This window comes from Zymoseptoria tritici, chromosome 9 (assembly GCF_000219625.1).
Source record: "Zymoseptoria tritici IPO323 chromosome 9, whole genome shotgun sequence".
In the NCBI taxonomy this organism is placed as follows: domain Eukaryota; kingdom Fungi; phylum Ascomycota; class Dothideomycetes; order Mycosphaerellales; family Mycosphaerellaceae; genus Zymoseptoria; species Zymoseptoria tritici.
In genome coordinates, this window is record NC_018210.1 from 1,593,841 (window position 1) to 1,606,478 (window position 12,638).

The 12,638-nt window shown below is 54.1% G+C and overlaps 6 protein-coding genes across 6 annotated transcripts; 2 read left to right on the forward strand and 4 right to left on the reverse strand.

The window, feature by feature from the left end:
* Positions 1–361: 361 nt before the first annotated feature.
* On the forward strand, positions 362–1,351 carry MYCGRDRAFT_47503 (uncharacterized protein; the record flags this gene model as incomplete). Its single annotated transcript, XM_003849440.1, has 2 exons — positions 362–1,001; positions 1,098–1,351. The coding sequence occupies 2 exons, from the start codon at positions 362–364 to the stop codon at positions 1,349–1,351; spliced, it is 894 nt and encodes a 297-aa protein (XP_003849488.1).
* Positions 1,352–1,564: 213 nt separating this feature from the next.
* On the reverse strand, positions 1,565–2,848 carry MYCGRDRAFT_75791 (uncharacterized protein; the record flags this gene model as incomplete). The annotated part of the gene is made up of 1 exon (XM_003849583.1): positions 1,565–2,848. One exon carries the CDS (start codon positions 2,846–2,848, stop codon positions 1,565–1,567), a length of 1,284 nt encoding a protein of 427 aa, XP_003849631.1.
* A 703-nt stretch (positions 2,849–3,551) lies between these two features.
* Positions 3,552–4,384, forward strand: MYCGRDRAFT_95879 (uncharacterized protein; the record flags this gene model as incomplete). Its single annotated transcript, XM_003849441.1, has 2 exons — positions 3,552–3,807; positions 3,876–4,384. 2 exons carry the CDS (start codon positions 3,552–3,554, stop codon positions 4,382–4,384), a joined length of 765 nt encoding a protein of 254 aa, XP_003849489.1.
* A 701-nt stretch (positions 4,385–5,085) lies between these two features.
* MYCGRDRAFT_47666 (putative Syn8 snare) lies at positions 5,086–5,871 on the reverse strand (the record flags this gene model as incomplete). The annotated part of the gene is made up of 1 exon (XM_003849582.1): positions 5,086–5,871. One exon carries the CDS (start codon positions 5,869–5,871, stop codon positions 5,086–5,088), a length of 786 nt encoding a protein of 261 aa, XP_003849630.1.
* A 2,818-nt stretch (positions 5,872–8,689) lies between these two features.
* Positions 8,690–10,116, reverse strand: MYCGRDRAFT_75796 (uncharacterized protein; the record flags this gene model as incomplete). The annotated part of the gene is made up of 2 exons (XM_003849581.1): positions 8,690–9,827; positions 9,882–10,116. The coding sequence occupies 2 exons, from the start codon at positions 10,100–10,102 to the stop codon at positions 8,690–8,692; spliced, it is 1,359 nt and encodes a 452-aa protein (XP_003849629.1).
* Positions 10,117–10,412: 296 nt separating this feature from the next.
* On the reverse strand, positions 10,413–12,195 carry MgSCP3 (serine carboxypeptidase; the record flags this gene model as incomplete). Its single annotated transcript, XM_003849580.1, has 2 exons — positions 10,413–11,804; positions 11,935–12,195. 2 exons carry the CDS (start codon positions 12,187–12,189, stop codon positions 10,539–10,541), a joined length of 1,521 nt encoding a protein of 506 aa, XP_003849628.1.
* Between the last annotated feature and the right edge of the window lie 443 nt (positions 12,196–12,638).

The following is a 12,638-nucleotide window of genomic DNA, read 5'->3' on the forward strand; positions in this document are numbered from 1 at the left end:
GGATCTTGAGCATCAAAGGGCGCCTGATGAATGCGTAATCCTCCGATGGAGTGTAAGAGCTAGTTTACCGCTACAGCAAGCGGCAGTACATACTAACATGTTGCTATCGTAGGAGCCGATATTCGTTTCAGTCAGAACGTCCTGCGCTGACAGCCAACTGAGAGTCGTGCTATGATCAGATTGGACCCAGCATGCATCGTTACCTGATCCCTTTGTATACAACGACTGCCTTTGCCGCTTCTCGGCTTTGAGCGATGGGAAGCGACAGATTGCTTGAATCCGCAGCTGCTCTTGCATCGACCACGACCGAACATGGCAGCGTAATACCATTTTGAGAATTTGTTTGCCCCTCGGAACTATCATGGCGGCCAACTACTGGGACTCCACCCAGGCCAAATTCTGGACGTTCGCCAAAGCAGAACTCTCTGACCTACGGAAGGATCTGGAGAAGACCAACCAGCCACTGCACAACCGATACACTTTACCGGACCGCCGCTTGATGAATATATACATTCAGCAACAGCTCGTCAAACTCGCCCGGAGGATGAGTCTACGCCAGCAAGCATTGGCCACAGCTCAAATCTACATCAAGAGATTCTACTTGCGGGTCGAAATGCGAAAGACTAATCCATATCTGATCATGGCCACGGCTGTATACTTGGCATGCAAGATGGAAGAATGCCCTCAGCATATCCGTCTGATGCTCGGCGAAGCTGCTCGTCAATGGCCTGAGCTAGGCGTGACGGAGACTAGCAAGATCGGCGAATGCGAGTTTGCTCTCATCTCAACCCTGTCCTCTCGACTCATCTGTCATCACCCGTACAGATCGTTATCTGAACTCGGTCCCATATTTGGACTCAGCAGCGAAGAGACGCAGCTGGCCCACTCGATCCTCAACGACAGCTACAATACAGACCTTCCACTTCTCTATGCCCCGCATATCATCGCCATTACAGCTGTCTTCCTCGCTGTCGTCCTCCGACCCTCAGGCCAGCCCCCGGGTCTGCAAGCTCATTCGACACAAGGCTCGCCCGTTCAGCTCAGCTCGGGCATGATTTCGCCTTTGTCTTCCTCCATGCCCAGCTTTTCTCCATCAGTATCGGGGAATGCCGCACAACAAGCCTTCCTGGGCGGCTTCAGCGGCCTTAAGCAGGCAGGACCAAAGCTGAGCAAACTCGTCGACTGGCTGGCGGAGAGCAAGGTCGACATGAACTCCATCGTTGATGCCACTCAGGAATTGGTCAGCTTGTATGAAGTTTGGGAAAGCTACAGTGAGCGGACTTGCAAGGAGGCGATCACGAAGTTTGTCAAGGACGCTGGGATGGCAGGTGGCGGGCTCTTGAATAAGTGATGTGCAATCATTTGGCGAGAGCTTGCGGTATACATGGAGTAGCCGGGATCCTGGGCTCTATGGAAGAGGACGACTGATTGAGGAAATGATCGCTGAGCAGGGCGGAATTGTGTTGGTTTAAGGAGGATGACGTGCACGCCATCTTCGCGAGCCTTTCTTGAACGATAGACGGCCGAAAAATTGTACAATGGGACTTCCGGGTTGATGCCCGAATCAGCCCAAGGCACGAGACAGCTCTTCCCTTGCCTTCTCAGCCTCTCCAGCCATGTCGACACTCCAGATCGATCGCAGCCTTTTCTTGGTCAAACAGATCCAATCGTCCAGTTCCTGGCCTTCAAGCTTTTGGTCGTAGACCTCGCAGAAGCGAGGTCCAGTAATAGAGCTCAGACGATGAACTTCAGCAGACCGTGGCTTCCTCACAGCTTCAAATGCCTGCATACCAGCCTTGACAACTTCTGAAGAAGGCCCTCTCTCCTGCATCACGGACAGCACTTCGGACAGCACATACGCATCCTCTACCGCTTGACCGGCGCCCGATCCTTGATGCGGTGGCATTCCATGAGCACCATCTCCAATCAGCAGGACTCGACCATCGTAGAACGACTTTGGCTGTTGAATATGTTGAAACGAGCCCCAAAGAGCCGGATCCGCATCAAACAATGCCAGAATCTTCTTGGACCGCTCTCCCCAATCTTTGAAGCCCTCTTCGAATCTAGACTTTTGACCAGGTAGGAGCCACTCATCGATTGGCCATTGCTCTGGGACCAACTGCCACGCTCCACAATTCATCATCTTCCCGCCGCTCACTGGATACGTGATGAGATAACCTCCAGGACCATGGACGATCTGGCTCACACGCGCGGATTCTCCAATCGCCTCGATGGCTTGCTCCATCGGGACCACTTTTCTGTACAGGCCTGCATGGCTGAAGTGCGGACTGCTGACGGCGTTGTTCTCGCCAAACATCGCGGTCCTCACCCTCGAATGAATGCCATCGCAACCTATGAGCAGACTCGCAGTCTCCTCACTCCCACCCGCAAACCTTATCGTCACCCCGTCCTCATTTTGCTCATACGACGAAAACTTCTTGTTGAACTTGGCATGCTCAGTCCCCATCTCTGTAGCCATCAATTGCAGAAGTTCTTGTCGGTGAAAGGTGAGGTTGCCCGTGCCAGGAGCTTTGAGCTGGAACATCAAGTCGCCGTCTTTGTGATCTCCCGACGGTGCGCCATAGCGAAAGAGCATCCATGTCTCTTCGTTTGGGGGCGGGTTCGGTGTAGCGAGTTTCATATATTTCTCGCCCAGAGACGGTTCGATAAGACGAAGAGACTGCGAGGCCGTAGGTCCAAGGTTGATTCCCGCGCCGATCTCGGTGAAGGATTGCTTCGCTTCGTAGATGGTGAAGGAAATGTTGCGATGTTTGAGAGCTATTGCGAGGGCTATGCCGCCGAGACCGCCGCCAACGATGGCTACGTGGAAGGGTTTCTTGGTCGACATTTTGGATTGCGCACGGGTAATGCAACAACACGAAGCTCAAGGAGGTCGAGGTCGAGGTACTTAAGCTAGGCAGCAATCAGTGGATTGGTAAGCCGATATGGGATGGTTTTGCGATATCTCACGCAGGATACATGCTTCAGCTCAAAAATCGTGCAGGTGTGTTGTTCAGATCGTCATGCGTGCAGCTCGAAACGGCAGTTCGGCGCCGAATGTTGGAGGCGTTGAAGGAACTCAAACCACCGAAGGATGAGTATACATAATATGCAAAACCTCGCGGGCAGAAACGAAAGCTGCTGCCTATTCTCGTGCTCCATGCGATTTGGATTGGAACGTCTGGTTCCCTGAGAATTCTTTCTACAGACATCTTCCAAAGTCATTCACTTCGACAAGGTTCAGCCAAGCCTCCGTTGCATCGATCCAAGAACAGAGCGACCGTCTTCACTACAGTCGCAACTTGAAGTAAAAGCGCCCAATGCTACCACTCGTACAACTTCTCCCAGATTGTCTCACGATATTCCTACATCCAGCCTTGTCAGAAGTCGACAACAAGCAACAATGAATTCATCGTCCTTTGTTCAACGTCGGGCACATTCTACACTTTTCCGTCGATCGAACAAAGACTGCAAGCCCCCTCAAGGTCCTGGCAATAAGCCATGGCAACGAGCTCCCTTGTCTCCCTCCTGTGTCTGCATTCGGCGCCGAGATGGCCAAAACATACCCGTTCAGAGCATTAAATCCCAGGACCAAGCGATGGAACACAGTTCCCGCCGTGAAGAAGATCAGCAAGATCCGATTGAACAAAGCAGAATGGATCGCAGCAGCAGCTGAAAATCGTTCGGCCACAACGAAAGGAGGGAGGCAATCCAAAAAGTCCAAGAAGTCCAAGAAAACAGGAAAGCCACGAAAGACACCGACTCGAGCGATCGATGCCATAAGTCACAGTGATCCTCAGATTGATTGTCTGCATTGCAAGTCTCCTCCTCATTGTCCAGAACATCCAAAGAGGGCTCTGCTAACGACCTCGAAGGTGGACTGCTAGGCAATGACGAAGCTTGCAACAACGAGTGCTACGACGACTTCGTCAACACCGTGCTCACAAAACCACGCATCGATATCATCGGCCCTGGCAAACTAGGGTATGGCGTATTCACAGCGGCCAAGACGTTCATCAAGAAAGGCGACTGGCTGGAAGAGTATATCGGCGAAATCCGACCGATGAACACAAACTCGTTGTATGCCTTCGAACTGCCGACCGAGTGCAGACTCGACTCGCTGCATGCAGGGAATTGGACGCGATTCGTCAACTCCAGCTGCAAACCGAATGTCCGAGCAAGGGCGGCTACTGTAGGGAAACGCCATGCGATCCTGTTCCAGGCGGCGAGGAATATCGGTCCGGGCGAGGAGTTGCGAATCAATTATGGTGGGATGTATTTTCAGCAGGCGGGGTTGCTTTGTATGTGTGATGTGAAGGATGGGCCGCATATGCCAAAGGGAGGCAAGAAAGTGAAAAAGGATGACGGCGAGGAAGATCTTTGAGGAGACGAGTCGCGGGTGCCGCTGGTCCGGACATTAGGGATTTCTCGTGCAGCTTAGACGTAGCGTATCCTCCAGACCAGTCAAGTTCATTACACGGCGTGTTGACTGGCACAACACTTCCTGGTGTTCATGATCGCATAAAGCCTCGCTTGACCGCTGTACAAAGCGCGCTTCTTCCTCAATCTCAACAAATACCCGACTTGGACCCGTCCCTCCTGGAAAACGCCCTCGATGGTCATTCTTTGTGCTTTCGGACCACTCTCAGCAACCCGACTTGAGCTCCCTCTCAATCTCAGTCTGCTTTGGTGTCTTGAACCAGCTCCTCCCGCTAGAATTAACCCCGCTTGCCATACTGATGGCGCCACGTCGTTGGAAGGACGCAAGTTGCTTGTGGGGCCATGCGTTGATCTCATCATCTGGGTCCCGGGTGTCGGGGACCTCGACGGAAGAGGTCGTCGCGGTCAGGTTTGAGCTGGGCGATTGGGGCTGCGGCGGTTGTGGAGTTTTTGGCGGCATGTTTGAGGAGCGTGTGTTTGTTGTTTTGGGTGTAGTGGAAGGAAGTAGTCGAGGCCAACTCGAAGGGAATTGGGGTTGGCGTTTCAAGGCTTTAGCGCATGGCGGAGGCGATGTCTCAGTATTGAATGGTGATTCGGCTGCGTCGTACGATGGTGTCTCGACGCCACGGGTCTCGTGTCCGCTTCTCACTTCAATACGACAATCACCAAGATCAAAATAATGATCAGAATCGTGATCGTGATCCAGTTCCAATTATCCTTCCCTTTCCTCGCGATCCGGCCCAACCTCCTCTGCGCGCCATCCAGCGTATGACTATGTCGGTCCACGCCCTGCTCTACGTCTTCCAGTAGGACATTCTGTTCGTCCAGTTCGTTGCCCATTTGTATACCCAACATTCGTTGTCGTCCGATGCTCGCTCCCAATGAGTCCAGTTGCTCGTCTTGTTCACGGAGGACATTTTTGTGATAGGCGTGGATTTGTTGGTTGTCGAGGTTGGACTGGTCAGGTACTTCGGGTTCGTCTCGATAAGGTTGTCCTCCGCTGGCAGAGTTGAACAATGCGGCGCGATTGGCGATGTCAACAGTGTCTTCTTCCTCGTCTGGATCGTCGCGGAAGCGTACGCCTTTGTTACGACTTTGTGCTGATAATGGCTTCGATTGTGCGGCGGCGAAGTCGGGTGCTAGGGTGGAGTCGTTGGGTTGTTGAATGGTAGAGGTCGGCGGCGCGGAGCCATGGTATTGAGCGTACAGATCTGCATATTGTGTTCGGAGGCGGGAGAGGTCGGCGGAATTGGATTGTTGAGCTTCGAGGGAGATGATGCCTTCGTGTAGATTTGTGAGGGAACGGACGATGTGGGTGTCTTGTTTTGTGGAGTCGAGGGAGAGGGAGATGGCGCGTTGGCGTTCGAGGAGAGAGAGCTTGAGGTGGTCGGCGAGGAGGAGGAGTTGGCGGGTGGAAGTTGAGGTCGACATGGCTGTGGAGGTGAGGTTGGCGAACTGTGTCGGATGGTCTGGGTCTGGGTCCGGGTCGGTCGTGTGTTCTATGTTTCGAATAGTGCTGCCTTATCCAGGCACCTTTCGGTATGTCGTCCCCATGTGAAGTCATCCATCCATTCATCCTCCGCCGGCCGACGATCCGAGCCGCCATCGGGATCGGAAGGATGCGGGGCAGTCCAGACCCAGAGCAGGGCAACAGGGATACATATGCCGAAACACGTTTACTCTCCATCTCCCTGTCGCTTCATTCGCTGACAATCCCTCCATCACCCCGTCGCAGGCCGATGCCATCTACATTGCGGACGTTCCACAGCAGTTCTCTAGGTTCTCTGCCCTCGCTGAGGCGTCCAACGCAACTCACTCCGCCGTGGCTGGGTACACCGCTGGTCCGGCGCTCATTCATTGTTTGCTAGAATTACTTCCTTCATCCTCGAAGTTCAGCATCGCCCATCGTTCAACCCTGCGGAGCCACGGATTCTGAAACCGTCAAACTATTCTGGTATCAATGTCAAATCCGCCCAAGACACTGACACAACTCTACTGCCCCCAACCTGTCTGGCGGCTGGATACTTCCTCCATCTCCGGATCATCACGCCAAGCGACTCGTCGATTGCGCTTGCAGGGGCTCCACGAGGCACTTGACCAACCGAACTGCAGCTAAACTTGCCTAAATCGCCATCACATCACCATGTCGAGATCACCTTCCTTCTTCTCCCGATCCAACCGGAACAGTGGCAGCAGCTTCTTCACTTCCCACCGCAGAGGAGGCTCATATGCCGAACCAACGTCAAATACCTTGGCCCCACCGGATGTGCGATCCTCTCACCGGAGCAGCTCTGCCAATCGAGTAGACGCAGACATGCCTTCGTCACGAACACTGCCGCGAGGCATCGCGAGACTGGAGAAGCGAAGGACCATGGAGGAAAAGAACTTTCTCCAGGCCAAGGCCAGATCTCAGAACTTGAATCCGCCCGTGGACTTACGCATGTTGGACTTTGTCACGCCTTACGATGAGAACCTGATGTGTCCCATCTGCCGCTGCCCGTTCGTGGATCCCATTGTTTTGAATGAATGCGATCACTGCTTTTGCCGAGATTGTATACGGCAGACTTGGACTACATCGAACACTTACAACCCACATGGACCACGCGGTGATTGCCCGACCTGTCGTACTCCCGCGAAGCTGGGCGCTCGCTCGTCAATGACCAAGATCTTGACCAACATACTAGACGATCTTCTGGTCAAATGTCCCAAAAGTGACGAGGGCTGCAAGGCGGAAGTAAAACGTGGCGAGGCCCAGGATCATATGTCAATATACTGCGGATATGCTCTTGTGGATTGCGTGTCCGAGGATTGTAATCTCGCCGTCCGGCGCAAGGATGCGGAGAAAGGTTGTCTTCACCACGGAGTGAGCTGCATGTCATGTCGCACAGAGATGCAGGTCTGCGATTTGGAAACGCACTGGCGGGGTAAGTGTCCGGACAGGCTGGTCTCGTGCAACCTTTGCAAGACTCCGGTCCTCTATCGCGAATTCAACGACCACAGTCAGAACTCATGTTCTGCTATGAGCGTGCTGTGCCCGGGAGCATCGATTGGTTGCACTGTTCAAAGCAAGCGAGAGCAGGTGGAAGTCCACGTTGAAAGCTGCATATTTGCAAAACTTGCGCCTGTCCTCGCTGCACAGGCTGAAAAGATCGGCTCTCAAGAAGCAGCACAAAGACAAATGAGCCGGAAATTGGAAGTCCTCGAGAATGGCTTCTTCTCGATGCAGTCCATCCTGTATCCTCGCCTCGACGATCCTGATCGAAACAGCGCCGATTCCACATCGATTCCTATGCTACACCGCACCTCCTCTGAAGGGGAAGAAGCAATATTCACACCCCAGCCAGACTTGACGACATGGCGCGACGACCGGACATACCGCCGACGGAACGACTCCACAACATCTATGCCCGGCGACCACATCTTCACCACCGATTTCGATCTCGCCTCTCCCTTCCCACCTCCAGCCGCGGACAGCCCGTACGCATCACCTTTGCATCATCTCCTCTCAATGCACGAGGCACTCCGCGACGAAATGTCCCGCCTCTCTACATCGCTCCAGGAACTCGAAGGCCGCACGCAAATGCAGAGCTTGAATGAGAATCTCCGAACCCGCGAGGAAATCACATACGTCGGCGCGCAAGTCGCAGGACTGGCAAGACAGGTGCACTGGTTGACATCTGCACAACTGCAGCGACAAGGCGGGAGTGGGCGAAGCGGGACTCCTGGTGCTGAGGGAAGTGTCGGCGAGGCGATCTCTTCCGCTGTGAGAGGCGCTGCGAGGATTGTTGGCGCGAGTGCGAATGCGGCGGCACCTGCGGGTAGCACTGCGGCGGCGGGGAGCAGCAATGGTATGGTTATGAGACGTGGGCCTAGTGAGGAAGGGAGGACGAAGCTGTGAGAGGCGATTTATTCTTATGTCAGGCATTTTGTGCATTTTAAGCGGGTGGAAGAGAGATTGGCATGATCTCAAAAGGTGGAAGTGGTCAGCATGTCTTACGAAGTCGTCGATTTCCAGGTTAGCGGCGCATGAATCTCAAGAGACGGAGCAGTGTGGATATATGCATCATGTCCGTGGCATACTAACGCCACATATCTCTATGATTATCCAAATTTGACGACACATTCCTGCTCAAGTCAGAAATTGACAGAATGCTTCATTCCTTCTCGACAACCTCTCAACCTCTCAAACTCTCAACCTTTCATATGCGTCTATGATTTACTCTACATGACTTCGTCTGCTCAATTCATCCTACAGCTTCGGAAACCGCACCCGCAAAAATTGCGAAGGCCACGCGACATCAACTCCCAATCTCCAAGCCACTTTCAAAACCCACTCCGGTTCTCTCATGAACTGTCTCGCGATCAGAACCACATCAGCCATCGGCTCGCTTCTACCCCTCGGCTCGGTCATCTGCTTCGCCGCCTCGGCTTCGACCTTGAGATCATCGCTCCTCGTATCGACAATATCTCTCGCCTGCTCCGCCTCCGTAATCAACCCAACCGCTCCAATCAACAATTTCTTCCCCGCCGCTTTCACCTCCCTCCGAATCTGCGCGGCGATTTTGGTCTGGTAGTCTTTGGTGTTGAACATGTTGATTCTCTGCTGAGGATGATTACCACCAGACGACACGTCGAGGAGATCAACGCCCAAGTCGGCCACGATTTTGGAGATCTTGATCGTGCTTTCGACATCCCAGCTTCCGAGGCGTTTGCCGATGTCGGTGTCTTCCATCCATTCTGTAGAGGAGAGGCGGAGGAAGAGAGGCATGCTGGAGGGCATCGCGGCTCGGACGGCTGTTACGATTTCGACCAGAAGGCGGGTGCGGTTTTCGAAAGGACCGCCGTAAGAATCCGTCCGGCGGTTGGTTATAGGTGAGAGAAATTCGTGGATGAGGTAGCCGTGCGCGCCGTGGATTTCGATCACATCCACGCCCGCTTTCACCGCCCTCTTCGCTGCTGTCGCCCAGTCTTGGACCATCTCCTTGATCTCTCCTACCGACAACTCTCTCGGCGCAAAATACCCGCCCTTCGGATCATCACTCTGCACCCCATCCCAGGTGTGCTCCTCCCCACCCGACGGACCCACGACGTTCTCCGGCCATCCTCCCGCCTCCGCAGTGGCGCGCTTGCTGGGTAAGCGATGCTGCGAGGCCACGAATGGAGGGAGGGTACTCGCTTTCCTCCCCGCGTGAGCGAGTTGCATTCCGCAAAGAGCACCTTGAGCGTGGCAGAAGTCGGCCACGGCTTTGATCCCAGGGATGTGGCTGTCGGACCAGATTCCGGGACAGTTGGGGCTGATGCGGCCGTTGGGTTGGACGCCGGAGGCTTCGATGAAGATTAAGGAGGCGCCTTTGAGGGCGTAGTGGCCTAGGGTTGCGATGTGGTAGCTGAGAGGATGAGATGATGAGTAGGGTGTCTTGGGAGTATACCAGGATACTTACGGTGTGAGCGCACCTATTTGAAAACCCGCTTCGGCGGTGGAGTACTGGCACATGGGAGCGACGATGATTCGATTTTTGAGGGTGGCTCCGCGGATTGTGAGGGGTGTGAATAGAACGGGAGTTTTGTCGTCGGGCTTGAAGGGCGTGCCTGGATTTGAGGCATGTTTGGGGGAGAAGTATGGTAGGCCTTCGACTGGCGCATTGTAGCTGCTTGGAGCCATGGTAGGAATATAATGCCACGGGCAGAATAATGAAGAATAAAAGTTGAGAGTGAAAGTAGTCTATCAGAAGGTGAGGTCGAATTTCAAAGCAGGACAGGTTGCCGATCTCAACGCCTCGGGCTGTCGGCCCCACCGTGGACATGTTCCTTGAGCGTACACGTATCTAGCGACTAGGACCCTACAAGGATGATCAGAAGCATGGCGCCGAGAACAGAGTGGCAGAGCCGGTGTTCGGTTTCAATCTCACCTTGTCGGCTCCAACAGCGGCGAGAACGATACCGACACCGGCAATGACAGAGATGAGGGACTGAGCTATGTAAAATGTCCGTTCAGAGCTCTCGTCAAGGGTGTTTTATGCTGACTCAAGACAATATGCAGGAGGAATGGCACTCTGTCCATCCTGCCTGCTGCTATTCACCATGCTCTCTTCGAATGCTCACTTCCCACCTGCCCATGGCTTCTTCAGCCCTTTCTCCTCATACCACTCCCCCACCCACTCGGTCAACTGCTGCACAACCTCGTCAATCACTTTCTGCACCCCCGCATTCGCAAGACCACACTTGGTGAGCAGATCAGTAGCGTGGATTCCATTAGGCACAACCTTGACCACCACCTGTTTCGAGCTGATCATGGGGCCACCAGGGCGAAAGTCCGACGACACACCAGCTTCTTTCCACGGGTCGAATTCGCCGCTCACGTGCAGCAGACGCTTAGCATTGTTATTGTTCCAGCCGCTCGTCCAGGCGTTGACATTCTCCACAGTGCGGCCATGAGCGTATGTTTCACCGTGCGGGCCAGTTGGGAAGAGGAGCTTGCACTGTCGCGTGAAGTACTCGGCCGTGGTCAGGCGGGAAACGAGCGAAGGTCTCCCTACCGGTGCGCCGGTCTGCCAAAATCCCAAAGGCTCGTTGCAGAGCAGCCAGAGATATTGAAGATTGATGGCGCTGCCCACCGATTTGTCGGTGAAGTAGTACGAAGACGGGTCGCGACTATCCGCGCAAGCAGCATCGCTATATTCCGGAGGGCACGCTATATATGAGCGCCAATACTCGACGCCGAATGTGTTCCACCACTTGGCGTAACCGTCAAGCGCGAGTTCGACGCCGACACCGTTTGGTCCGGCCTTGCCGGGTTGGCCGACGGCGTTTTCGATGTGGTCGCACCAACCGAAGAAGACGTGGTTGTCGTCGAAGTCGTCGCTCTCAGCATAAAGGTTGTGGCCCTGCCAGGACAGGAGCGCCATCGCAAGAGCGTTCATGAAGTCGTCGTTGTAGGGCAGCGACTCGAAGTTGAAGCGAGCTTTAAGGGCGGTAATGTCCTCTTTGCTGCCACGGAGGAGAATGTCGTCCATGTGGTCTATAAGGGCTGAGGCGTCTTTGCTACAGTTCTGTGGCATCCCATGTTGTATTGGTACATAGTATTGCCAGAAATCGTTGATGACCTCCGTGAGCGGGCTGGAAGCGTAGTAAGTCCAGAAAGTTCCAGGATCAACGACAGCGGTCCAGGCGGCAATGGCACCGGTGTACGAACCACCTACGAGGACCCACGGCACATCTTTGGCGGTGCTACTACCAGTTGGTGTGACGAAGGGAAGGTCGACATTCTGTGCGAAGTAGGTGAGATCCTTGATCACGTTTTTCACCGTAAGGTATTGGAGGTTTTCGGTCGTGAGGGCTTCGAAAGGGCTGGAGTCGCCATAGTACTTATTGCAAAAAGTAAAAACGTCAGCCGTAGCTCGAAAAATCAAGATTCGATAGCGACGCAAAGCCCTGGCACAGCGCGAACGATGCCCTCGAAAGGGCCGCAGGGCTTTCCTCAGTGGAAGCACTTACGCGGTGTTCAAGGGCAATCGCAGCGGCACCGATCTGTTCGGCCAAGACACCATACGTCCCGAATTCAGAGACGATGAGGCCCGAAGTGTCCGATGCGTTGTTCTCGCCGCTCGCGAAGAGTATAATGGGCGATCCAGGGCCTTTCCATGAGGCCGCTTGATAGTAGTACTTTTGCTGAAATGTGCCTAGTGATGGATTGCCGTGATCGATGAGCTGCGGGAATTCAGCGATTTTGATGTCGTCCGTGGTTGCCATTCGAGGGAGGATAGAGCGTCGCGGAAGTAAAGCAGACGCCTGTATGCCCAGCGAGGCAAGGATAAGCAGGGAGATCATGGCGCGGACAGGAGAAGAGTATTGATGTTGGCAGAAGAGTCGGTCGAAATGTATGGCTGAAGAGGAAGTAGTTAACACACCTGCTGGCGGCCTTCTTTTATTGATTTACCGCATCTGGTGACTCGGATCCATGTCGCTTCCCTGTAGTAAGCCAAAAGGAGAAGAACATGGCCTGTCGAATATGGCCCGTCTGACATACCATAAGCTTCGAGGCAATCCTTGGAGCTGAAATGAACCCGTATCGCGTGATGCTCTGCTGTTCTAGACTCTCTGTCGGTATACTAGCGCTGCAAAAGCGACATTGCTCTTGGCGATAGCGGTGCGGCATCAGGGAACGTTCAAAGAGGGACTGCTGTTGTGAAGCCCAATCG